The sequence below is a fragment of the Emydura macquarii genome, unplaced genomic scaffold (genome assembly GCF_026122565.2).
Source record: "Emydura macquarii macquarii isolate MOO-44397 ecotype Brisbane River unplaced genomic scaffold, CSIRO-AGI_Emac_v2 contig_1146, whole genome shotgun sequence".
In the NCBI taxonomy this organism is placed as follows: Eukaryota; Metazoa; Chordata; order Testudines; family Chelidae; genus Emydura; species Emydura macquarii.
Window position 1 is genome coordinate 6,063,109 of NW_027131283.1, and position 27,703 is coordinate 6,090,811.

The 27,703-nt window shown below is 41.4% G+C and overlaps 1 protein-coding gene across 1 annotated transcript; it reads right to left on the reverse strand.

The window, feature by feature from the left end:
- Window positions 1–149: 149 nt before the first annotated feature.
- On the reverse strand, window positions 150–27,329 carry SNX3 (sorting nexin 3). The gene is made up of 4 exons (XM_067546562.1): window positions 27,065–27,329; window positions 6,291–6,386; window positions 5,745–5,869; window positions 150–833 (listed from the first exon to the last, which is right to left on the reverse strand). Exons 1-4 carry the CDS (start codon window positions 27,224–27,226, stop codon window positions 728–730), a joined length of 489 nt encoding a protein of 162 aa, XP_067402663.1. The 5' UTR covers window positions 27,227–27,329; the 3' UTR covers window positions 150–727.
- Between the last annotated feature and the right edge of the window lie 374 nt (window positions 27,330–27,703).

The window sequence follows — 27,703 nt, forward strand, 5'->3', positions numbered from 1 at the left end:
CTTGTAACTTATTACTGGCCAGCAGTATTTGAAACCACCAGAAGTGGAGAGACTATCAAATTTAAACTATTAGAGCTGAGCCAACTTGCAATGTAAGAGAAGAAAATGTTCCTCCCTGTCAGATGCAGAGCAAACACACACACTGGAAGTGCATTTTCACTTTTATTTCAAAACATTTGACAAATGATTTTAGTATATAAATTTGCTTTTTCTTTTTACAGAATATAAAGATAATTCCCTCATTTTTTCAATATAAAGTGTTTTACAAGCTTGAAGACAATTGCAGAAGTGTTTATCTTACACATGGGGATATTTGAAACAGACTGCCTCAATCTCTACACAAGAGGACTATCAGTTATTTTAACATAAAAAGTGATTTAATCAAATACAAGTGAACATGTGACACTGGAATAATGCTAGTTCAAGTAAGGCCAACTCAATAAACTGTTTTTATCTGCAATGACCTAGAGTGGACAGGACTCCACCAGTAGTGTGGATGGATGCTAAATAGCTTTAATGCTATTGTAACCATAAGAGATTCATGGAGCGATGTAGCTAAAGCAAACGAGTTCTTTACGGCCATAAAATAAATGCAAAGACTGAGCAGTGTACTGATGTTAGTATAGTGGAGGCTTATTGTGTCAGTATCTGCAGCATGCTTAACTATAACCTCTTAAACCAAGTGTATTGATCACTAACATTTATTGTGAGTGGGTATTTTGAGCATTCAGGCATGTCTTATTTTGGATGGTGTGTAGCTTTTGTCTATTACTTCATCTTGTAAAAACATGTGAAGACAGCGTTCATTCTGTGCTAGAGGGTGGCCAGCAACTCTAGGAAAAAAAAAAAAAAAAAAGAATTAGGCCTAGAAAGAACAGTGAAATAAAGGCTTAATATGTTTTGCTAAAACCCCTTTCAGGTTCTTAACCTGAAGACACCTAAATCCCCAACTCCAGGTAAGAAACGCACACGCCTACAATGCAACTCATTGCACAGACTTCAGGTTTTTCCTCCATTTCCCCTCCTCACCTCTGGGAGATTCATGTTTATACCATACAGTGGAGGCACACGACATGTTCTCCAGTAAGCCAGATGTTTTTAACTCATTAGAGGGGAACTGTTAGAGTAGGGCAAGGCACATTCATTGGCTACTTTATTAATCTCCACATGGCACAGGACTACACTGATCAGTCACATTGGTACCGTAAAGGTAAGGCCAAATCCAAAGTTTCGAACAAGGACTGATTCACTGGCTCAGGCAAGCCCTTCAGACATATGTTCTTGAGCCTGCCCTGATATAGGAAGGTTTTTTGGCTTGGAGTAACTTCTAGTAGTGCACATCGGTATCTCTCTAATCCAGTAATTAGAGGGGAATTAGAGTCCCTGGTATAGAAACCAACACTAGCAGTAGGTCTACACTACACTAAAACACCCGCAGCTGGCCCATGCCAGCTGACTCAGGCTGGGGCTGAGGGGCTATAAAATTGCCGAGCAGACATTCAGGCTCAGGCTGGAGCCTGGCCCCCTGTAAGCGGGGAGGGCCCAGGACTTAGGCTCAAGCCTGAGCCCAAACGATTACATTGCAATTTTATACCCTGAACGCCAGTCAGAGGACACAGGACAGCCACAGGTGGCAGCCGAGACAGTTTCTTAGATACCTTCCACAGTAGTGTCCTCAATCCTAATCATTCAGGTCAGGGAATGCATTCACTCCCAGCCTACACAACTAGGCCACCATTACCAAGCATCACTGACTCCAGACCAAGATTAGTAGTTCTGTTCTGCTGAAAACTAAAGATTCATCCGGTGGTCAGAACATGCATGCAGGGAACAGAAGGCTCAGACTCCCTTTTCTCTAGAGAAGGAATGAGTCCCCAGAATACTATTTTTAACTTTCCTTTGAATTGAAAGAAAATTCCCAAAATCCAGGATAAGGCAAAGTACCTGTAACAATTTTTAAAAAAATAATTTCAATGTTTATTTACATTTTTCACAGTTGCACAAGTATGGGTTAAGTTCCCCCCCCCTATTTTTCATCCTTTTAAGTTTCCTTAATTATGGGAAATTGGGGGGAGGGAATGAGGGGAACAGATTTATTTCATGACAATAGAAGGTAGATTCAAAAAAATTAAAGTTATAACAAATTGCATATTTTGACATGTGATGTTGACAAAGTAAATATCTTTATATCAAACTAATAAGTGAGGCAGCATTTCTTACTTTGCCTATCTGTGAATTTTGATTACAGATGGGTTTTTTGGATCGGTTTACATGAGTATGACAGACATTTATCAGCATTTATTGACAAAAACAAAACAACTGATCCTTCCAAGCCTAAATATAACTAACTCCTTCCCTCTTTCATCCAACGGCATGGATGCAATTGTGCCCTTTGCTAGGATAACGGGACTACCTGCAGGATCTTCCTGATGGAAACATTGCCCCTCACTGCTTCAGGGGTAAGGGTGGGACATGGGAATTTCAATTTGGTTTTTGCCACTTCTTTTGGGGGCAGAAACCCCTTAAAAGGAAAATAGTGGGCATCTTTGAGACTAGTCCATCAACTAAAAGACTGGCTTCCAACCAGGTACTTTTATTTTTCCTCTACTGCAATAGCAAGATAGTGAATCCAGAGAACGTAAAGAGGACAATCTCACTTCCTGCAAAGCAGCTTGTACCGGTCTTTGAACAAGTTCTTCTTGAATATGTTTGGTCAGAGCTTCTTCTGGATTTGAGTGGAAGCCAGATACCTGCCACCTCCTGTACCTAGACATACCTCTGATTACCAGCACTTTCCATTGCATGCAAGCAACTTGATGTCATGTTGTGTTAAGACAATGCCCTCAAGAGACCTTCCATGTCTTTTGGTTCTGTTCTCAACAAAGATTCCCAACCAGAGTGATCCTTCCACATGTTGAAGTGATCTTTGGTTATTGTGGCCTGCTAATCTACCATCAAAAGTTACCATTTTGACAGCTTTAGTTTGGCCATAGGCTTTATCAGACAAGTCCTAGCATCAAACCGTAGGTTTCTCGTGCACTGTACAAGGAATTTGACAATCCCTTCTTTGGCAATAGCAGTCTTAGTCACCCGGCTCTTTATATGGTGGACAGGAAAACGTTTCCACCACCTGGGCCAAGGAAGCATTAAAAGGTGTGACATCTCAACACCAAATCAGGAGTAAAATGCAACCCAGACCAGGCACTTTGTTCTTGCCCAGCATGGACATCAGTGCTGTGCACATTGATGAAACCACTCAGCCTTGAAACAAGTATGGCCAGACCATCATGTCCCAAATTGATGTCAGAGCAACTGGACAGTGCAAAGATGGCACCATCAACCTCAAGGCTAAGTCAGTCACAAACCTGAAAGGTTGGGAGTAATTCAGTCAAGTTACACTGCTGTCATTTCGTCACTCTTTAAATTCTACACCTGTACAGACACAGGCTACCAGGGAGCTTTTTATTCAACCCTCCAGCAGTCAAAAGCTTTGGCAGTGGTGCAGCTGAGGACTATCGACTGGCATCTTCATGAAGCTAACACCTTAACTACTTATTTAGGACTTAAATATAGAATTCTTGTGAGGAAAGCATAGTTTTTGGGCATTAGAGCAACTCCACTGAAATACTCAACCAGAGAAGTTGGGAATGTTGTGAGGCTTATTTTGGGTAATAAAGTACTTTACAGTAACAAATATTTGGATCTGCTTTATGTGGTAGAGGACCAGGGTCCAACTTCCAAGGTTCACCACTGTATTCTCTGTCAAACAACAGGACACTATTAATTGAAACAGCTCTTTTCATTGAGTTAAATCATTAAAAGGAAGATTGAACTTCCTTGTAGATTAAACTTGAACAGAGCATTTACTGTGTAAAACTCCTGATTACTCTGATTCAACATACCACACAACATACCATTTACGAACTTTGAAAGAAATGCATTCTAACAGGTGACTTGCTTTGGAATTCTACTCTTCCACTTTTGTTTGTGGAACAAAGCATAAGAAGTACTTTGTACTATGAATATCTAGTAAGGCTAAAAACATTAAGCTGTGGATAAGCCATTTGCTACCTCCTTCTCAAGTCTGTTTCCTTGGTGCACTCTACTAGACAGTTTAATAAGCTTCAAGACACAATGCAAGGCATTTTAGTAGTAAGATACTTGTGTAGTGAAGTAGCACTTGTTATTTAATACTAGCTTAAGAATAATCTTTGTAGGGTGCTGCCTCAAGAACTTAGCTCTTACAGGTTTTAAGTCTAAGACATGCCATTCCAGTAACAGTTGGTAGGGTTATCTTTATGGCCATGATATGCTGAAATCCAGATTTCTGAAACATAAAGCACCCCTTCACTGTCTAGATCTAGTGTAGCAAGCATATGTGTTTATCCTGTCTGACATGGAAGAGTATATAAGTTTTGCTATTGAAGATACTCTTCAATATCTACTCCCAAATGTTTCCTGATGAGGAAACACCACAACTTCTTTTAAAAAGAGGAAAGACAAATACCTTGGAAATGTTATTTGATCTGTCAAAAACCAATTTAGAATTCTGATAGCCCCAGTCTCAATTATGTTTTTAATCTAGACTCTGGTTTAGGTTTTTTTAAGTATGAACACCTGAATTCAGCAGTTACACCTCTGACTTTGATGCTTTTAAAAGCAGCATTACCTTAGCTTTTTATCCTCCCTGCAAGCCACATATGAATGTTCCTAGGCTCAGTTGTTTAAGTTCTGAAGTGGTATTCTAATCTGTGTATATGGGGGAAAAACACATTTTGTCTTTGTGCAAACCAAGCCATTAACCAATCTGCTGTAAGGTGTGAGACATATGTGCTAATCCCAAGCACTGAAAGTTTCATGCCCAAGAAGAATCTGAGGAAAGTACATAGCAGTTTAAGTCTCAATTACATTTTAAATGCCAACATAATTACTGCTGGTTTTCCTTTTAAAAAAATGCTTATCTTCTTTCAGAAGGATCACTTCTAGATTACCCTTTTTTATTTTAGCTATCACTAGTTCTGAAAACAGATGAGTTACACTTTTTAGTAGTCCCACAGCACTCCCACCTGTAAAATTAGTACTTTTTTGATTGTGCCTTTGAAATTTGCTTTACAGTAAAAGATATTAGAGAGCTTAGATTTACTTTAAGTAGTTTTGTTTGGGTCAATATATGGAGAGAAAAAAGTTAAGTTGGGCCAGTTCTGCTTCCTGTCATAAGCTCTTGGGTTATTTTAGCTTTTAGACAACCCTATTCAAACTGGCAGTTTGAAATTGATATTTAGTTTAAGTAATAAATATACTAGATTGTCTCAATCAAGTAGTGTTTTTACAGCTTCAAAAGAACACATTTTAGCATGAAAAAGAAAAATGTGCACCATTACATGAGCTGATAATACCTCACACATCTGCAATCAAACAAAATGTCTGGAAGTCCATTGCAAGCTTTATTGTAGTCCAACAGAATGTACCTTTTCTCAGAAAAAAATCATACAAGTAGAACTTTTTTAAACACTGTAATTTTAGTAATTAGCATAAATTAAGCAAAACAGAACTCTGGTCAACATAACTGAATGAGTACGTGCTGAATATCTGATATGATATTTAAAATTGAACATTTGTTTTAAAACTTGTGGTTTGAGCTTAAAAGCTGTTTATTGTTCTAAAACCTGGTGTAGCCACCTTGTAATACTAAAAGATGGAACGGAGCTACTAAAAAAACTCAAAGAAATAAACCCTACACTTACTTGTTTATAAACTGCTCAAGACCTTGCTTCCTTTCTTCTATAAATGAATCGTCAAATATTCCATCATCTCCTCTAAAAGGAAGCTGACGGAGGAGAGCTTTTCCAGGTAAGGGTGGGACCACAACCTGAAAATTTTAAAAAAAAAAGGTAACCATAACCACAGCCTGCATTAAAAACACACCCACCCACCAACTCATCCATCCCCCCCTCCCATTCCCCAGATAAGCAACATCATATTTAGGCTGTGAAAAAGGAATTTGCTTGCCTATGCTGAAGTAGTGAAGAAAGTTAGTCCACATAGAAAAAGCAATTCTCAACTTGAGTGTCACCCTGTCAAATTGTTACATTTAAATCTAGTGTTAAAACTTGAAGCCACTTTACAGCTTTCATATGATCTTCAGCATCCCATTGCAATGAAAATGTACTGTTTTACATAGACCGAATCATTAGTTCCAAGTATTGTAGTTAATAAGGTAGAGAATGTAAAGGTTGTGATTATACTTTTCTAATTAGAGCTGTATATTTACTTTGTAGCATTTGACTCACCTTGCTTTCTCTTTCTAGTTCACTTCTCAGCCATTCAAAGTCACTGTACCTTCTTCTGACTGTCGACTCTTTCAATTTGAAAATAGGAAGATTTGTCTGAAATAAAAAATGGAACACTAAGTCACTACACTTTCAAAGTGATCAACAACCAACGAATGTAGCGAGTGAAAAAACTGACAAACAGAAGTTTCTTACTAAGTTCTGACATCCCCAAACACCCTTTTTTTTTTTTTTTTTTTTTTTTTTTTTTTAAAGGAGGAGCAAAGGAGTCCATGTATTGCCTCATCATTACAGAGGAACAAAAAAGTGTTAAAAAACCATTAATGTGCAAAGAAACATTGAAGTTAGAAAATACCAGAATTAAGGTTGCTCATGCAACGTGAATTTGGATGCATTGATACAGTTTTTAACTCCATGATCACATACTTTCCCTCATCTGCCACCCCTGTGAAGCCACATCTCATTTTGTGCACAGGATAGACTGTGCTCTGGGAAAGAATCAAGGTTGTGTGTCATTTGTATGGCCTCTGCCTCATTAGTTGAGAAAGTTGGAAGGCACATAGTGAATGAAACAGGGGATTGCAGGAACAGAAAGGAGGGTTCTCATGGTTAAGGCAGTTGAATGCCACTCTGGCAAACAGTATTCTATCTGTACCTCTGCCAGAAAGTTGGTGTGTGATACTAGGCAAGTCATTTCAACCAAAATCCTCACCGGTGGATTTGTTTTGTAGGTCTCCAAATTGATACTTTGTGATCATTAATATTTCTCTGTTCTGCAGGCCCACACTGAATGACGACAATTACAATATTAAACAGTTACCCATTGAGTGGGCAGAGTTAATCCTGCGCACTGAATGAGGCAACGGTCCGGTGGGAGGGAGGGGGGAAAAAAGACCAATGAAAGACGATCATAATGCATACAAATTAAGGTTGCAGAGGGAACTGCAAGTCTAGCATGTCCTAAACTTTGAGTGCTTAAGCTTGGCAACATCAGTAGCATTCCTTAAAAAAAAAAAAAAAAAAACCCAAACAAAAAAGGAAAAAAAGGGAGTCACAGAAGAATCTCCCTGCTCTCAGTTCTGGTGTCTGGCACCACAATGGCTCTCAACAGCCAGATGCAGCAATTACAGGGAAAGTCCTGCTCAGCTGCTCTGTGAGGATGAAGCATTTGCAGACCAGTCACATGTGGGAGCTGGGGGGGGGAGAGAGAGAAGCATAGTCAGTTGTGAAGACTGAATACTCAATCTAGCTACCAGTTTTTAACAAGCCTCCAACCATGCATTGGCTGATTTTTCAGAGACCTCATACTTTGGCTAAATTAGAGACTTTACAGGGATATGAAGAGGGGTTTCTGACTCCAGGCTGACACCCTACCAAATCTGAAGTCCTATCACCAGCACATGGAGGCACTACAGCTTCCCAATGAATTGACTCCACTTTTTTGACACAGGCATTTCCACCTGTTTCCCCCTCCCCCCCAACCTAGTTTGACATGGCTGGATGGTTTTGGATAAAAAGCTTTCCCCCCAAAAAAATCGAGCCTAAAGCAGACATCCAGCATAGGATGTTTCAACCTGGTATAGCTTATAAGCAAATAACAAGGTCTTGTGGTCCAACTCATTAGGCAACCTTGACTAGAGGCAACACAACCAGCTCTGCCTCAAATAGGCCACAGATTTTATTAAAGACTGGTTTTTGGCTGCAAATGTCACTTAGGTCAGAACAAACAGCCTGGAGACAGAGAGAAGGGGAAACCCCATAAATAACCTGTGATCTTTAAAAACTCAGCATGAAAACCTAGCAATGGTTCTCCATCAGTTCACATCCAGCAATATATTTGCATCAACTTTTTGATAGTTCTTGACCTAGGAAGTGAGCACTAATCTGGACTCTCAATCATTCAATTAAGGGAATCCTAAAGACAGGTTCTCTGATCAGGCCCTCAGGAGGCTACCATAGCTACAGATGTGAAGGATTGGAATCCCTACTGATTTTCCAAAACTCAGATCAAATGTAAGATGCATTTATTCATCAGAATTCTCAGAACAGCTCTTGAGTGGAATGGATAAAGAAGGGGTTTTCCTGTATGCAGTTATTTTAAAAAACTGGTGGTGGTGCTTGATTCTAAGGTTGGCAACTAGGCACCTTTTCCTCTGCCATCCACCAAAAAGTCTTCACCCTGCTCAGAGCCTTCCCCTTCTCCAATAGAGATGTGGTAGACATACAGCACTATTAGAACTTTCCATACTTGGATCATTGTAGAAATGTTAGTCCTTAACATCCCTTCAGAGGAACCATTTTACAGACGAGGAAACAAAGGCACAGATGTGTGACATTGTCAGAGACCTCAGGAAGAGTTGATGACTCCCATATTAAGGCCACTTGACAAAATACCTGACACGCAGAAAAAGTTTGTCACATTATGCACAACACTAACCAGACAAACTTACACTGAGCAACTTGCCCACAACTGGCAATGGGAAAGATTACCTGGCAAGGCTTGAGATACACCAAGTTCGAGTAATTTATGAACTTACTTTCATAGTTTGAGATTCTGTATGTTTTTATGCACAGAGATTACAATGAACAAGATCAGAGCCAACATTTAGATATACAAATGTTTAATTAAAGCTCTTTCCATCTCACTGAATCCTACTGGCTTCTTGTTGTCTAGAATACTAGCTCATTTTATTGCTGACACAGCAATGCCTAGATACTAAGGTCACATATACATTAGTAAATGCTGGACAGCTACACCAGCCACACTGGTTAAGTCACTCTTTCACTGATGAATGGGTTTGGCCAGCCAGAGCCAGGCCTCCACTCTCAACCTGATGTATCAAGAGTGCAGAATTGCATCGGGGAAGCTGTTGCTGGCACATAAGTCCCTGGCTCAAGGGCTTTATGATCCGGTGTAGACTCCATCAGAGCAGGTCAGACCTACAGAACACACCAGGTGCTAGAATCTCAGAGGTTGCTGTAGGAAGGGATGTGATCGAACAGGAGATGCGACATCTGAGAAAAGGGAGAGACTGGTCCACACAGAAGGCCCAGGGGTATGAAAGGCAGCATAAAGGTGTTGGGTGAAAGCATATGAAGGCATGGTGAGCAGGGAGGCTTGGGCTGAGCAAGATGGGAGGAGCAAGAGGAGCTATGTAGGGCCTCACCGGTGAGAGAAGTTTGACCTTGATGCAGGAAGCAAGGGGAGGGCAGTGCAGGGATCTGAAATAGTGAGTGACATGAGTAGAACAGTGGAGGGGGGAGACAATTTTTGCAGTACAACTTTGGCTGGGCCAAGGGGCAGTGAGGGGAGTTGGAGCAAGGCTAGAGAGGCAACAGCTACTGTTATCTCTCTCCCTGTGATACCTAAGCAAGAGACCAGGGTTTAGTGGAGATGGGAAAAAACCCCAGAGGATTCTATGGGAGTCTGGATGTAAAAGGCAACATGGAGTTTGCAAGCCTGGATGGTGGGGAGCTCAGCAACAGAAGGAAGCAGAAGGGAATAAAGGCAGCAGAACTGACTGATCAATCTTATTTTCTTTTGTCTCGTTAGCCCAGGGGAGCAAAAAGGGTGAATTTTCTCAAGCTTTGATCTCCTCATATGGATGGTGCTCTAGGAAGGCAGAGCATTCCAGCTGAGATACGGGGCTTGTGTACACAAACATTTAGTTCACAGCAAGCTGAGGTGTGAATCATTGCCACATTAGCCTGCCGTGCTCTGTCCACCTGCACCCTGCTAACATGCATTAACAGTTTAACCACCTTTGATCTAGTCCTCTGACTCCTTAGCAATCACATGACCTTTGGCCTGAAGGCTTGTGGTGCCAGACATCTGATAAATTCCAAAATTTCACAGTGTGTTCTAGGCATCAATGGAAAAAGCCCCATTTTGGGGAAAGAAAAAAAAAATCAGAAAAGTGATTTCCACTGTTGGGGCTGGGAGAAGGGGGAGGAGAATAAAAAATAAAAAAAATCAGGCCCACAGAGTGCCTATTCAGTGCTGCAAGTAGAGAAATCTCTCTGGCAACCCCTGCTGCTGCCTACACAGACAGCACCTTAATAATTTGCTCCAACTGGACGTATAGCTCACCCTAGTCAAGCAATTGAGTGTGACTCTCTAGTATGCTTCCCAAAGACGTACTACACAGAAAGAGCTGTGTACTTAAATTGTCATACCCAGTCATGAGCAATCCTAAAATTACAAAGGAGTACTGTGCTGATGAAACATTTTGGTTTTGAAACGGAGATGTGTTGACAGTTACCAACAACACAAACTAGTGACGTGTGTTCAAATTTTGAGCCCAACTCAGACAAACTTCCATTTAAGAAAGGAAGTGGGCAGTTTAGCTTGATGGCTACCCAAGGGATATTTGAAGGCTGAATGAGGAGTTCAGCCACTCAGGACAAGTTTAACTGCCTAGAACTGCACCTCTTATGAAATAGCTTCTATACAGAAGAGAAATAGGCCTATTTAGCAGTCACTGCACACATAGGTGTAACTGCCAGTCAGTAAGAGCTTGTATAGGTCTAATTTAGTATAGCAGTTTTGTTTAATATTAAGTATTTCTGAAGTGTATGGACTTCTACACTGTGCTACTTACAGACTTGTACCATCTACAGTGTAATGCACACAAGCATCTGTACATGAAATCTGAGCTCACTGGACATTTGAAAGCACTTGAGTTCTCTTTCCCAGGTAACCACAACATTGTTCATTGTACTAATGACTAAAAGCAAAATTGCAGCTAATAAGACATTTATTATACTAAAAGTCAGGCTTATATTTAAAGGTGCTGGCTTTCTGTACACAACAGTATTCTTATCCCCAACAGGGAATAAATTAGGTCCCCCAGAGCGCAAGATGAAGATTCCCAGAAATGAAGCACTGGATTATTTCTCTCTGATTTCACCTATTGGCTTTTTAACTGAGTTCAACCTTCCGCATTAAAATATTAAGTCTTTGTAAGTGTCTAAAGATAGAAAGGCCTTTACAATATTGTTTTCTGCAGGTGAGATTTCACATTTTAGATTCCCTTCTCTCAAGTTACTTAACAAAAGGGATTAACTGCTCTTTTATTCAATACTAAAATCAAGCCTGTGAAAAGAGTTCCCTAAGATTTTTCATACTTCTGGGTACGGAAGTCTATAAAGTTAATCTCTAAACAACATATCAGGCTTACAGGTACAATGTTGGGGTAAGAGTGCCAATTCAGCTCATTTTACCTTCCACATCTTCCCTTTTGAACTTTTGACACAACTGTGATTAAATCTGACTCATTAGTTTAACTATTTCAGCACTTGCTTTCTTTCCTGTGCCTCCCAAGTTCCATCAATTCCTCTGATTTTAAAATACACTTTCACAAAACACTGAAGCTGCATCAGTTAGTCACAGGGTATCTGCTAGTATTAGTTAAAGCTACTTCACAAAGCCCTGAGAAACTTAAATACTTGCTGGATGTCTAACTCATTAATAACTGAAAGTTATTGATGAGCATAAGTCATGTGGACTGGACAAACCATACTACTCAGATGCACCTTTTACTATACTTTAATTGATGTCCTGCAAGAAGCTATTAAGACTAGCTATAAGAACTCTTTATTTAACATTCTTTCTGACGGAATTAAAAACTCTCTAGTTACACCTATTTTAAGTTGGGCTGATACAGCAGTATTCGTTTACCAGAAGCATAGCTGTTTGATACATCTGAATGGATCTGCTTTCAAGCAAGGCTCCAGACTGAAAGCAGAGTTTGGCATTCCTGGTTTGCACCCATCCTGCTCTCACCACACTTTATGGCCCTCTGTTAACCTGGCTTGTATTCCCAGTTGAAATGAGCTATACATGACTCTTTACAAGAGCTGCACAGAGGTGCTCTTGAGCATCCCCAAAGTACCAAGGTGCATCTTTTTAGAAGGGGTGAGATAGCTTTTGCATCCCTTTCAACCTCTGCTGATCAAACAAGAGCAGGCATCAGATGATCAAGTCAGGCAGCTGCTTATTGTACCAAGAGATTCATGCTACAGTTATATAGAAGCTGTAACTGCCAGTAGGAAAGGGCTGGGATTCAGATTCTCCATGAAGAGGGATCATGCTAAGAGTGTGAGGAGGCACAATCTATGGCACCAGGTAACAAAGCCAGTAAGCAAGAGATCCAAATTAAGCCTAGGCATCAGAGTCTCTGGCTAATATGAGCTGCAGTAGGGTTAACCTTTCATTCAGTTACTCAATGTAACAATAGCCACAGGTCATCAGGACCCAGGAGATTTTGGAGAGTTGCCACTGATTCCAGTGGCTATTGTTACAATTAACCATTTCCTATGTACAGCACAAGTTTGCATTATTTCTGGAGGAAAATATCCCTATTTGATGAAGGCTAGCTAGCCAGCCCATCAAATTAAGCAGTAAGGTTATTTTAAGAAAGGTGAAAACAGAAGGAGCAGCTTTTTGCATCAGTCTAAGCTGGCACAGTACGAGTGGCTGGCTATGATTCATGTTAAAAAAAGGTAGGACCACACAAGAGTTTAAGTACTTCAGGGTTTTTATTCTGTTGCAAAAAAATAAAGCCAAAAAAATCTACTTTATTTCCCCATCTACGATCAAACAACTGAGAATGGTCAACTAAACACTTATTGGGGTCCCTTTACTGTTTACAAACTGCTATTTGATACATAATCACCAAATGATCCAAGCACCCCCTCTTGACCCTTCACCAGGCTGCTGTGAAGAGACCCACCTCACCAGGCCCCATGTGCTTTAAACCTCAAGAGTCTGAACAAGGTTCATGCATCATCCCTAGGCACACTCAGGAGACCAATTTCCCATTTAGCCCCCATTCTGAGAGCTTAGAGCTCAAGATCTAGTTGCCCAGACACCAGGATCACTACTAACTCCCACACACCCTCTCCCAGAACCCATCCATGGACATTCCGGGTCCATAAATTAACTTCAGGGAATGTGATAGATGTCACAACATGGAGACTGCATGGGATTCTAGAACATCATTGCTCTTTACTTAAGCATGAGAACTATACAAAAGTGAACCTTATATGTGTTTCCCTAATTCAGTTTATTCACCACTCTTTGAGGATTCTTTGAGTTGGGGGCAGAGTCTTCTGTGGACTGTCCAGGGTCCTTCTGCTGCAGCTCATGGCTATTCTTCTCAGTTATGAAGCCCCTTTATCAGAATACTCTGACCTTGATTAATCCTGCAGTTTAGCCAAGCCCCTATTACTACAAAAGCATTCCTGCCTTTGCCCTAAGCTTCTTTTGTGGCTCTGAGAGTCAAGTCTCTCCACCAACAGCTGATTCCTTTGTCCTGCTTCTGGCAATTTTCCACTCTCCAAAACCCAGCCCTTTATGGGAAAGCTGGAGGAAGTGGCTTCTCCCAGCTGCAGCCAACCTCCTTAGTATAACTATTAACGCATCAGAGTAGTCATTAAGGGTAACTCCTCTCCACTGTATCTCATCTGGGAGAGACATGGTTACAGGCTTGTCAGCAATGGTGGATTCATATAGATATACAGGCATTCCATGATAAAGCGGTTTTCATAAGAAAAAACTAGCCAGAATTCATACATTCTACAGACAAATTTCTCAAATCACAGTTCTCAAAAAGAAACTAAAGTCAGCATTGTGGGATACTAGAAGCACAGTGTGATGTTGCTGAGAGGACAATATATAAAAATGCTAGCCCTACAAACTCAGCCTGGAATCAGAGTCCAATTGCATTCTTTCTGGGTCACTCCACAATAAATATTCTGCAATGTGAACTTTGAATCAGGGAGGGAGGGACTAACTAAAATCCAGCTCACTCTTTCAGAGCAATATCGGCTCTGCAAGACTAACATGAACTAAAGCACGTGTCAATAATCAAAACAGAAAAAAAAAACCAAAGGCATCTTTGGACTCCATGTTACTTCAGAACAGAATTGCATCAGAAGTTATTCTGCTAAAGATTGCAACCCTCATGATTCCAAAGAAGTCTAGTTTATTTCTGTTGGGTCCATCTACTTTGACAAAGGTAGATATCATGAAGGCATCCTGCGTATGCTACAATGATCTGACTGTTCAAACCAATGCTTTGTTTTCTCCATTAGAAGGAGAAAGCAATAACGGCAAGAATTTAGATTTCAAGTAATGGAACAAGTTCCATTAAGGAACTATCCCCAATAAAAGTTTCAACTTGCATCCATATGCATTTGCAGCATCTTTGGCCTCTGAAGATCTGTTTTATATACACCCTCCTCTAGCCCATGTTGCTAGAGGAAAAGAGAATCCAAGAGTGGTGCTTGACCTGAGGGCCCAAGGACTCAGCTTCCAGCTTCTATCAAGAGGGAGGGAAGACAGCTGTATGATAGGGGAAAAGGAGGCAGCACCATTGGAAACTGATAATTTCAGGAACTTTAACTCAAGTATTTTCCTACTTGCTGATCAGATTGGCATGAACATCCACTCTCAGCCCTGATGAGCCCCAACTCCCCCTACCCTCTTTAACCTTCACTCCTATTGATTTAGGCCCACCCCACCTTTGTCCCTCACTAGTGTACAAAAAACCAAAAACAACTTAGATACCTGAAACTAACCAGACTGCTCTTTCATTTTTCTATTGCATTCCTTCCCACAACCTTCATCTATCCTGTATCTGGAGTAAGCTCTTCAGGTCATGGACTGTTGAATTTATGTACTGCATCTAGACCAATGTGTCTCATCTATCGGTCCATGGACCAACATCGATCCCTGAGATCTCCCTGACACAGTATAGGAAGCCAATCCCTGGTACCAAAGTTTGAGAAACACTGATCTAGACAACTGGATTTCCAGTCCTGATTGGAACTTGGAATACAAATAAATATTACATTAGACTAGCGGTTCTCAACCAGGGGTATGTGTACCCCTGAGGGTATGCAAAAATCTTCCAGGGGGTAAATCAACTCATCTAGATATTTGCATAGTTTTACAATAGGCTACATAAAGCACTAGCAAAGTCAGTACAAACTAAAATTTCATACAGATGACTTGTTTATACTGCTCTATATAATATTGCACTTGTATTTCAGTGTATATTTATATTCCAGTTGATTTTTAATTATATGGTAAAAATGAGAAAGTAAGCAATTTCAACAACAATGTGACAGGACACTTTGTATTTTTAGGTCTGATTTTGTAACTAATCAGTTTAAGTGAGGTGAAACTAGGAGGTACACAAGACAAATCAGACTCCTGAAAGGGGTACAGTAGTCTGGAAAGGTTGAGAGCCACTGCATTAGAGAACTGCAGAATGAATATGCCACCTATGTACAGTGGAAAGGCTACAAAATTTCAAGTCAAACCTAAGAAGGCATAAGATAATGCAGTCAGTCATACCTGGTCTGTGTTTCAGCATAAGCATGAAGAGTGCCTACATTTTGGTTGCAAGAAGTCTTCATGGAGAGCTATTAAGTTATTTTTGTACCACAAAAAATCTGATGTACTGTCTCAACCATATCAGACATCAGAACTTCAAGGGGAATAATTTCATTATAACCAAAAGCAGGTATAATTTAGTCTTGCGTCTCAACAAGGGGTTTAATTTGTTGTCTATGCCACTGTCAGCACTTCAGTGGTCTCTCCCATTCCATGCCATTGTGTGTCAGTTTTAACTCCTCTCCTGTTGTGCTACTCTGCTCCATTGTCATCAAGTAGACTTTACTGAAATCCTATTTCTTTAATACATTAACAGCAGCGTTGTGCTAAGAAACATTTCCTTGGCAGCACATGGCAAGTAGGAAGAGAGTAGCTATGAATTTGTGATTATGTTTGCTGAGGCCAAGGACAGATGTGTGTACTTGGAACAAAAACAATTTCCTCTCAAAAAAAGGCTACCTTTTGGCATGTGCACTAAATAATGACTTATGGGCCAACACCTACAGCATTCTGAGTACCTGCAACTTCAAGTTAGGTGAGAGTTCCAGGTCTCCAGCACATCCCAGAACTAGCTCTTGGTTCTGACCAGACAATATTAGGAGCCTGATTTTTCCGAGATGTAATTAGCTTGGTTGTAAAATTTAGCCCTAGGTAACAACTATGCCCAGCCTAGGATTCCAGCACTTTTTAAATGGAGAAGAGTTTTTCATTTGCATAACATGATAAAGCTGAACTTAACCTTCCTAAATCAGTATTCAGATCAGTCAACTGAAATCTGGCAAGTAGTTGCGGCTGAATATGGTCTAATTCCCTTCAGACTAAAAAAAGAAAAAAACAGCCAAAATTACACATGTGTAAGTCAGGTAGGAGTTGAATTTAGAGGGTTAATCTTTTAGCCTGTAAATAGAAGTTTATATCATGGAAAGAAAAGTAATCAAGCATTAGACTGTTTTTAGAAAGTATTTAAAATACAATTGATCTGAAGCAGTTCCACAGGAGCCACCCATGCTCCTACTTCAAGTAAGCATTTTGAAAACATTTGTGCAAACAAGGACACTGAGGCTATCTGTAGAGTGTTTGGGTTACTTCACAGAGAGTAAGGAAAATTGAAGTGGACAGTCTGTCCTTAAGTCATTCTGCATGCTATGGCAGCTCACTCACACAATAGCCCGAGTTAGGTATCGAACAGTAATTTTGCATGGGACAGTTTTAGTCAAAAATTAAAAAAAAAAAAATCTGCAAATAGCATTTAATCAAGAATATTGCTGTACTTGTCCTCCGAACTCTAACGGCCAGGCGCATAAAGCTACCATGTTGCTGTAGCACCTCTTTCAATGTGGTCTTTTCACATAAGTTATGGTAGTCTTGATAAAACTTCCATTTCCACTAATAGTGGTTGGAAAGAAAGCATTTAGTTCACTTCTGCTGATACAAGCTTATATGCAATTAACTTTCAAAAGAGCTTTTAATGGAGTTTGATGGAAAAACAACTGAATTAGCACTCTGAATGCAGACCTATAAAAATAGGACTAAATTTTATTAAAGATAATGTTTTAAAAAAAAATGGTCAGGTAGAGAGTTTAAATGGAAGAATTTCTGGACATCCAGGCATAATGTATACTTTATCAGCGGGGACAGAGTTTGGTTGAGAGTCGGAGTACAATGAAAGCATAATCTGTGGTATCCTGGAGGGGGGGGTAATAGATTTGATGGTTAACTGTACACGTGATCAGTAATTCGGGAACATCACTTATTGCAGGGGTTACACAGGATGCGGTTAATGGGGAGTAGGCATGCCCATAATAGTGGATTGTCCCTCACTGAGTCAGTTATGTGGTGTAGATAGTCCTTTAATCTATAAATTCCTCATGGTGGCACTCTGGCTTCTGATCCCAGTACTGTCTGTGCCCAGTGATGTGCTCGATGTAAGTGTCTCTCAACCACCAGACAGTGTCAGACACCATGAGGCGCCAGGCATAGTGCCGACCAACACCGCAGGCCTGCAGCACACATTCATGGGGATCCCAAGCACCCAGGGCTCCTACGATCAGAGCATGGGTCTGAACCTCGTAACCCTTTGCTCTCAGGATGTCGGCCGGGGGAGGGGGAGGAGGAGGAGAGGGGGTGTACTTCTCCTCCTTACGAGTCCGGGCTGCGTGAAAGGCTGGGGTCCTGTTTTTGAATGGGACAGTGACATCCACCATAACGATCTTCTGGTCCTCGTTGGTGATGACGATGTCCAGTCTCAGTGGGCTGTTGGATCTGGGGATGGCAGAGTTCACGGTGACGTTTCCCAAGTGAGGCAGGATGGCTTTCACAAGCTGGCTCTGGACCACATTGTGCTGCAGCTGCCAGGCTCTGGAGCGGGGCTTGCAGCTGCAGAGGACGTGGGGCAAGGTTTCGTTGTTGTACCCGCACTTCCTGCAGCATTTGTCTTGGTTCCCATGGCGGATGGCCCTGTTCAGCAGGAGGCAGTTGAGTTGGGCACGGTGGATGAACCGCCAGTCCGTGAATTAGGTGAAACTGCCCCATGGCAGAAAGTGGTTGCTGGTGTCAGTACATATTGTCTTTAGCAACAAAAAGAGCCTCCCCATCATTCCCTAGTGAAATTTGCATCATTACAATGGAGCTCTGAGACACTGTAAAGCAGTAACATTCAGGCCTGGAGAGGAAGAGTCATGATACTCCATAATTTTCTGCCAGCCAGCTCCTGGAGAATTGAGGGCTTTTACACTGCCATACCAATGAATGGGCTTGATGACAGCTGGTGAATATTTTGACATTACTAGAGTTCTGAAGTAGGAAGGCAGAGCTAGCAAGTTCTACATTTGATTTTAATAAGCTACAGTAAAAGGTCTCACCAGAAAAAAATCTCAAGAGTAGATTGAATGTTATTCAAATCCAGGAGATTTTCCACTGTTCAAGATGTTTAAACCTACCACTACACTTCAGTTACCATTCACAATATGCTCTGCTGGAAAAGAATTGCATCCTGACCTCAAAATACAGTTAGATATAACTTAGTACCATAAGCACATGCAAGACTCTTGAATTCAAGTTTTTGGAACACTTTCTTGCTCATTCTGAAATAATGTTACACATACACTGTGTCACACCACTCTCCTCTTCCCCTTCTTGCCACTTACTGGGATATAAAGAGAATAGAAGTGTTAAGACAAGAACATTTTTACAGTGCTGTAGTCTTACTTTGGCTATGGCTACACTGACGGCGGGATCAATTTCTCTGGATTGACTGAGCTGTCAGTGAAGACTCAGTCAATCCAGAAATTGACATACTAAGGCCACCTGTGCACAGAAGAGGAGCAGAGAAGTTGACGCGAGTTATGCAAGTTTTTTGCATAGCTTGCATAACTCCCGTCGACTGCCGCCGAATCCCAGAGGCAAGTGTAGACAGGGTCTGAGACATTCCTATACTGAAAGCACTTTGCTTTAGTTTAAATATCAAATCTGGAGGTCAACTTTATGAGAATATATTCTGTGGATACCCCAGCACTAATTGTTGTTAAATTTCATGCTTCAAACTATGGCACATTGGACTAGGGCTTGAAAACCCCCAATGCCTGATTGTCAGGATAAGTTCTCAACTTGCCATTGAGGAATAAAGCAACTTATCAATTTCTGCAGAATCAAGACTCACTTAAGATAAGCTTCTCGTCCCCCTGGCTGCAGCATAAGCCTTACAGATGTACTCTTGTCTTCAAGACTGTAGATTACTTCAGTGTCCATGGTGCTGCTCAGAGCTTTACATACCAACAGAGCATAGACTTAGATCAGAACCTTGCTGAGAGTATACTCTGCTAAGTATGGCCAGTTTCACTCTGTTGCTTTTAAGTAAAGTTATCAGCAATAGCAGAGTCAGGCATTGGTGTATTCATAGGAGGTCAGAAAGAAGTCTCAAAGTAGAATAGGAGCTCTAGGGTGGCTGGTGTTAACAGTCTCTTCTCACGCATGACTTAGTTTTATCAAATATTTTCTCCCCAGAAGCTGAGGCCAAGATATGAAAGATCACCTAGAAGGATGAAGGGACAGTCCCCCCATTAAGAATCCTAGCACCTCCCTCTGAACAGATGAGTGCTTGCTGGTGGCCCATATCGTCTCATTCTATGCAAGCCTACAACAAGTGAGTTTAGCCTTCTGGCAGTTTTTTCCAAAGCCCTGTACGAGTACCAAAAAATGCATGAGCTGGTCCAGCTGCTGCAGTCAAGAAAGGAGCTACACCACTTTTATAGCATAGTCCCATATAATCCAACAAACCAAAAAGTCAGTCTCCCCATCACAAGCTGCCTCTATTCCACAACTTCAGAAGATAAAGCTTGAGTATCTAAAATATGATCTAGATATGTACATCAGCTCCCAGAGTTTGAAAACCGCAAGCTTTTATAGCAGCTTATAGCTCTTGTACAGTTTGGTATGTTTTGGGAGCACAACTGTGTGCAGTGTTGTGCTCCCAAAACTCTGCTCTGTTTTTCTGGTGTATGTCAATCATCAGAGTGCAGAATTCAGTCCATCAACTCTACATTTGATCTTACCTATTGACTCATTCTAAGTTTGTTTTTCCTCTAAAGTACAAGATTGTCACCAATGCATGATTACATGAAGCAAATATAAACTGAGACAACAAGAGCTTCAGGAGATTCAAAAAGACCGAAAGGACACTATCACCACTTGTGTCTCAAGGGAGCAGCAGTTTTGCATCTTTCAGCAGTCTAAAACAAGAAAAGCTTTATTCTCAATGATCAAACAAAATGTATTTTATATGATTTCACAGAGCTGTCAATTGCTGTTAAATAGGAACCTAGAGCACCTGGTTGCAAGTTATGAACTACTACAATGTTTTTTGCTAGTTCATAGACAGGCCAGAAATGTTTACATGCCTTTACTGCATTCAAGATTAGTATACAAACAGCTAAACATTTCATACACTCAGATTCCTAACTGGAATTAGGGAAACTGTATTAGTGTAAAAAAAAGTTACTTGGTATTCACAAATGCTTAGTTGTCTTTAAAATTTCTAAAGAGAGTCTCTTCACATCCACCCAATCATTAGAAAAACATCTTAGCCAGCCAATTGACTGACGACTATAAATTGCTCTTTCTGGAGTACTGATAATCAGTTCATTACTCCATAAATATCCTGAGATTTACATATTCATTCTATGGAATGAATTCTTTGATGAGGTGTGTTTTCACTTAGGGCTTAAGTGCTGGGTACAAGTGGAGATCCACAAAGGAGTTAGTTGTTTACCGGTCCTCAATCCCAGAGCCAGTTTTTCCACCAGCTTTACCAACAGTTTAGAGCAGTCAGTGGCTGCTCTACACTGCTCTAACTTGTAACTACACATTCCAGGTTATGTCGGACACTCATCTCTACATCAAAGAGGGCACAGAGCTGGAAGCATCAGCTCTATGCCATTTGAATATTTACCCATGATAGGACTGCGTTACAGGCACTGTGTGTCTAAACTGTTGTGTGATGAACTCCAAGATTGATAGAAATGATTACAACTCCTTTGTAAGTATAAGGGCCATATAGCAGAGGCACATAAAGTTATTCTTGCAAGTATAGCACTCTGATGCCACAATGGTCACTTAGTTCAGAGAAATTGCTTTCTTTACAAAGGAGTTTTACTTCCCCTTAAAATAAAGGCGTTGACAATATCAAGTCAAGTTTTGATAAAGCAATAAGCAGGGGGTGCAAATTTGTCCTGGCATTTAAAAAAAAATAAATTTAGCAAAGTTCATGTGTGTTTGTGATTTTTTTATTAAAAATGACAGATCAGGCAGAGGGACCGGGGGGGAGGGGGGCCTATGAGGCTGGGCCTTGTGACCCTACACATGGGTTCGCAGCACCACTCACTCAAAAGTTGTGTGAGAGATAGCCAGGCTGAATTTGAGAGACTGGTGCTGCGAACCCACGTCAGGTGGCAATGCTCAGTGGCAAGCTGGACCCAGCCCTGTGAGACAGGAGCTGCCCTTGCAAAGTAAGTTTGTTAAAACCATGGACAAAAACAAGTCATGGGCAAACGTGAAAAATCCTGTTATCCATGACATTTCTCACCATGACACAACTGCAACCCTAGCAAGGGCATCTGAGATTACAAGGCTTCCTTATTATCTATTTGATGTTCTGAGTTTTGGGAAAGACAAATGACAGTACTGAACTTCAAGTTTCCAAAAACATTTTTGGCAAGCCATCAAACAAGGAGGTATCTGAAATATTCTGGTATCACATGCCTACTTGTCCTAGCAAATGTAACAATGATTACTTTTACTAAGCACTAATGTGTTCAGTCCTGCACAGAACATTAGGAGTAGAAAATTGCATCTTGCATACAAAGCAGGACTATTTATATGAACACACCACCTTTAAGATCTGCATGAAGTTTGTGTAAACTAAGTGTTCAGAATCAATATAACAGAGTACATAGCAGGGGGATTGAAGAAATGTAATTCAACTAAAAGGTTTGAAATTCCTGGATTTTATGATGCTGAATGCAGAGACTAACACTGCAATATTCTAATTTTTAATGAAGGTAATAATTTAGATATTTTCCTAAGTAAGACTTCACACTCAAACCATTCAGAAATGAAGAGGTGGGCATATTTTGTCTGCTTCCCATTGTCCTGAAGCAAGGAGTTACTATTTCATAAGTCTCTTCCTCTTTCAGAAGTTGAAATTCTAATTATTTCTCCCAAGCTAGTACCCTATAACATTTCCACTGGTGCACTTGCCTTTCGTCTGCATGTTTCTAGCAAGCCTAGGAAAGAGTTGTGAATGCAGTGTAAAACTTTCAACTAAGTATAAAGCTATAGAAGACAGACAGGAGATAGAGAGTCATGCATATACAATTTTAAAAAACAGGTACCAAATTTGTTCCTCCTGTGCTAAGCAGTGTTTTGGCAAAGCCTCTATAAACTACAGCTGAGTGTATTAGTTAATGTTTCTGCTTTCTCTTCCCCTCCCAAACACACTAAAAAGAGGAACTTAACTAGAATTAAAGCCAACACTCTTACAGCCTGGAACATTGCTCGTACAAGAAAACTACAATAGGAAGCATAGCTGAGCTCTTTAATTCTCTAAGCTACACAGTCTCCTGCAGAGAATGCATGGCTAGGCAACATAACATGTTCACTGTTCAGACACGAAAGAATTCAGTACCATTACAATACTATATTTCATACAGCAGAGCCACACAAATATCGCTCAAGCTGTTGGCATCTCACATGTGCCAACATATTTAATTCTCCTGGCATAAAAACCCACGATGTAAACTCTTCTTGCCTAAATAATTTTCAAGAATTGAAGTACTGGAAGCTGAATCGCATAATAAGCTTAGACCTTACCACAGGTTGTCAATTTCCAAACAGGTTTATTTTTTCTAAAAATTGCATCTTGCATACAAAGCAGGACTATTTATATGAACACACCACCTTTAAGATCTGCATGAAGTTTGTGTAAACTAAGTGTTCAGAATCAATATAACAGAGTACATAGCAGGGGGATTGAAGAAATGTAATTCAACTAAAAGGTTTGAAATTCCTTTTGAAATTTTTTTTAAAGCATAAATTATCCACCCTGCTAACCGTTTAAGTCACTTGACAATGGAACGTATGCTCTATTAAATATTTTACCCAACATCAGGTATTCAACAGGAGTCTGAACACACGTAGCTCATGAAGAAGTGTCATGAGCTATTGGTTAGGCATTTACAAATTCAAAGCTAAAGTATATAGCTTAGGTGAGCACATTATATCAGCACAGCCATTAAAGACATGCGCTTCAAGTATATTCACAATTTTTATTTTCCTATCTGGATTTCAGAGGGGAAAAAAATTGAAGTGCTGAATAGAAATATCAAATAGAAATTCTACCACTTATTCACCTTCAATTTCAAATGAATTCAAATGAAATTGAATGTTAAAGGTGGTAAGCTGAGAGAGAGTAAGGGGACTATGGAGTTCTGCCTAATCACAAAAATGCACAAATGAGAACCTAAGTAAAACTGTTAGCTATCAAGTGTTTGCAGAAACAGTTCCTGTTTTTAGTTTGCAGATGCTCAAGGAATTTAGTTTATGCTTTAAGAAACACTTGACGTTAATATTGGCAAGTGGGGTTAGTGATGAATGCATAATGGCATTTAAGTATCAGACATTTAAGCTTGCTAGAAATAACTTGATCCTTCCAACTGAAATTCAGCCACCAACTTTTTAGCTGGTTAAGTCAGAAGGGTTTTAACACAAGAGGAGAGGCTGTGTACTCAAACTTGTGTAGAATCAAATAGTGATATCAAACACTAACAACCAAGTCTTCCAAGCTCTCAGATCAAGAGTAGTTTAGGGGTAATTTTATCCTTTGATTCCAAGCTCTAAAATAAAACCATTAAAATTCACAAACTACTATATCAGGTCTTGTCTGCTGATTGGCAGCAAATTCTCTAGTAAGTATGTTAAGCCATCAACTTCTGCATAATTTAAGCTTTCATTTAAAGTAAACTATCTTCAGAAACAATTATTAGAAACTTTTACATGTATTTAACAGTAGGAAGGTTGACAATTTTATCTTCCTGTGACTAGAGACCAGCAGCTCCCATACCACCATTGCTGCTCACCCGAATAGCAGCTGGAGTAAAATTAAGATCCCGGTTAGTTTCACTTCTGCTAATTATAACCCCTGTGGGTAGCAGTGAAGCCATCAAGAACAGCTTCAAGCAGCAATCTGCAGTTATTCACAAGAGAGGATTTCTCTCCTACCACAGGAAAAAGCTTGTGGAGGAGTACAGTAGCATAGATTTATTCCTCTTCCTTCCTCAACAGTAGACAGGAGGCTATGGAAGGGAGGGACTAGACAAGGCTCCCTTACATTCCAGCAGTTAGAAAGGATAGAGCTCCACAAGACACATACTGCCACTTACTACCAAGAAACTTATGAGAAACTGAGCCCCCAAAACAGAGTCTAGTGACAACACCCTAGTAAAAAATCCCAGCTTTCTTCCTTGTCCTCCCAAACAGGCAGAAGGCTGGGTTTAGAAGAACACAGCTCCTAGGCTTGGCTGGCAACAGCAGGACCCATTCCAGCCAACTTCCTGGAATGGAGTTTAGATCTCCAGCTACTAAGTTTTTCTAAGACTTGCATTACATCCATATTGTGAGCAAAATCTACCTTCCATCAACTTCAGTAGGGCCAGGATTTTACAAGTGTCTGTTAGTCAAACCAAGCCAAGTGAGACCAATGCTTTAAGATAAAGGTTCTGAATCAAAGGGAGAGATGAGGGGATACCATAGAAGAGTAAGTAATCATGAGATACATCCAAACTCAGGCATTTCAGAATTCAGGCTCGAGTACCTTTAAAGTCCAGTTCTTTAGAGTGTAATAAACACGCATAATACACACTAGATAGGTGAGGAGAAAAACTCAACTGTCAAATTCTATTCTTTTTTAAACCACACACACATCATTCATCATTAAAGAGGTATTTAACTTGCAATATACTTCAAGATTCAATATTTTGTTCATATGGCAAGGTAAGCACCATGTTCAGTTATATTTCTTAAACTTCTGAATTACTTATGAACATACTTCAGTTAGAAAGTTACACCATGCAAGTTTACTTCAGCCTATTATTTTGACAGTACAAGCAAAGACATTTTAGATGTTCGGTTTGGTAAGATCCTTCAGTTTGATATTATTATTACTGTGCAATTCAATTTAATTGCTCCATTTACTAGAGCAACTAAAAAAATTAAGCACCCTCATACATTAATACTTTATAAGATTTTAAAAAGTGCTGTCTTGTAAATTGTCTCTTCACAGTCTTAGTCAAGAGCAAAAGGCCTGTTGGAGTTCTATTTCTTGTATCCAGTTCAACAGTATTCCTGCCGCTACCCTCATGTCTCCCCATGCACAAAAAGCTTAGCTCCTTCAGTCTGCATAAGGATTAGATCCATTACTACAAAGCTGTCCTACTCTCAGGAATAGCTTCTATACTTCTATTAGCTGAGCCCCATTACACCAACAAAAAAACCTTCACTCATTACTAGCATCCCTGGCAAGCAGACACACGTACCAGATATCTATATCCACATGTTAACCAAGAAGATTACTTAAGGCCTGAGTTCCAGTTTCAGCAGCCTGACAAACTGTTGGCACCCAGTCGTACAGCACAAGCTGCTCGATTAATTCATTTTATGTTTTGCACATCTTGCTTAAAGTGAAACCGTCACTTCTCACTAAAGAGATGAGGTAGCTGAAGTAATATCTTTTATTGGACCAACTGCTGTTGGTGAGAAATACAAGCTTTCAAGCTACACAGATCTAAAGAGCTCCATGTAAGCTCAAAAGCTTGTCTCCTTCACCAACAGAAGTTGATCCAATAAACAATATTACTCACCTGGTCTCTCTAATATCCAGGGACCACCCTGCAAATGTGTCACTAATACAAATGAGATTCCTCTGCAGTGCACACCAAAAAGCAGAAGGAGCATCAAATAGGCTAAACTGTACAAAGGCCATCACTGAACTTTCCCGTCCTACAGGCCAAACCAGGGGCAGTCTATTTTTTGTCAAGGTCCAAATTTCTTGGACAAGGTATAGTCACAGTCCAGATGGGAGAGAAAATAATAAAAACCCAAACCCAACCAAACAATGATAGTAAGTTTAAATAAAAAGATTTCAGAGGCCACTCAAAAGCATCTGGTGGTCTGGATTTAGCCCTGGGTCCCCCAGGTGACTACCCCATGAGGCAGACCACGAATCCCATGAGAGAAGTAAACAGAATGGCTGAAGTTACAGGGTATCCAAGCCCCACTCCGGTCTTCAGGGTGGGCGTGGGGGCTGGCACAGAGAGGTGGAGCGGAGCGTGAGGGGGACAGCAGAAAGGCCAGAAATGGGGAACGGGAACCTGTTTTACACTACAATGAGAGGCGGAGTGTAAAGAGCTGGAGCAAGACAGCACCGCATCAGCTGCTCAGGCAGGGCTGCTAGCTGGGCCTCGGGCCTGCCCCCAGCACCGGCCCGCCCAGCCTCTCCGCAAGACGGTGAATTTGACACACGGCGTCCTTCGGGGGAGGGCCCGCAACAGCAGCTCCTGCCCGGGCGGGGGGAACCTTAGCCCGGCCCCAGCCGCGTGGGGATGGGGAGGGGAGCAGGCCCCAGCGGAGCGGGGATGGGGAGGGGGTGAAGCCGTTACCCCACCCACACAAGGCGGGGGACAGGAGTCCGGGGACAGGGAGATGCCGCCCAGAGCCGTCCATGGCTGGAGGCGGGTCACACGCACAGTCGGGGCGGGGGCGGCAGCCGCCACCCCCTCCCCCGCTCGCTGGCTGGCAGCCTCAGGACCTCCCCCCCGCTCACCTTGACCCTGATCTCGTAGGTGGTGAAGCGGCCACGGCCGACCCCCACGGTCTGCGGGTTGCTCACGTCGATCTCGAGGAAGTTGCTGGGCGGCCCGTAGGCGTCGTTCAGGTTCTGGGGTTTGCTCAGGAGCCGCCTGGTGTCCGCCACGGTCTCGGCCATTTCCCTGCCCGCCCGCGCCGGGTCCCCTTCCCCCACGCGCGCGCACAGGCAGCAGGCGGGCGCTGGAACGCAACGAGCTAACCTCCTCCCTCCCCCCCACTCGCTCTCTTATTCTCCGGCAAACAGCTGCTGACTCTCGCCCCCAGCAACGAGCAGCAGCGACCCCGCCCGGCACGAGCGGATGCGCCCGCCGCCCGCGCAGGGAACCCTGGAACTTGTAGTCCTTCCTCCGCAGCCGAACTCGCTCAGAGGGTGGAAAAAAAACTACAACTCCCTTGGTGCATCGGGAAAGGGTGTAACAGTCAGGACTCTGAAAATTATCTTCATGGGCCCGCCCGCAGAGGGAAATGAAAAGCCGGAGGGAGAGGTCTTAGACCTGCACTCGGGGCCCAATAATAGTTAAGGGGACAGTAAACTGTCAGGATCTTCATTAACCCCGAGATTGAGTTCATAGTCTCTGCATTTATGGGTGGTGGG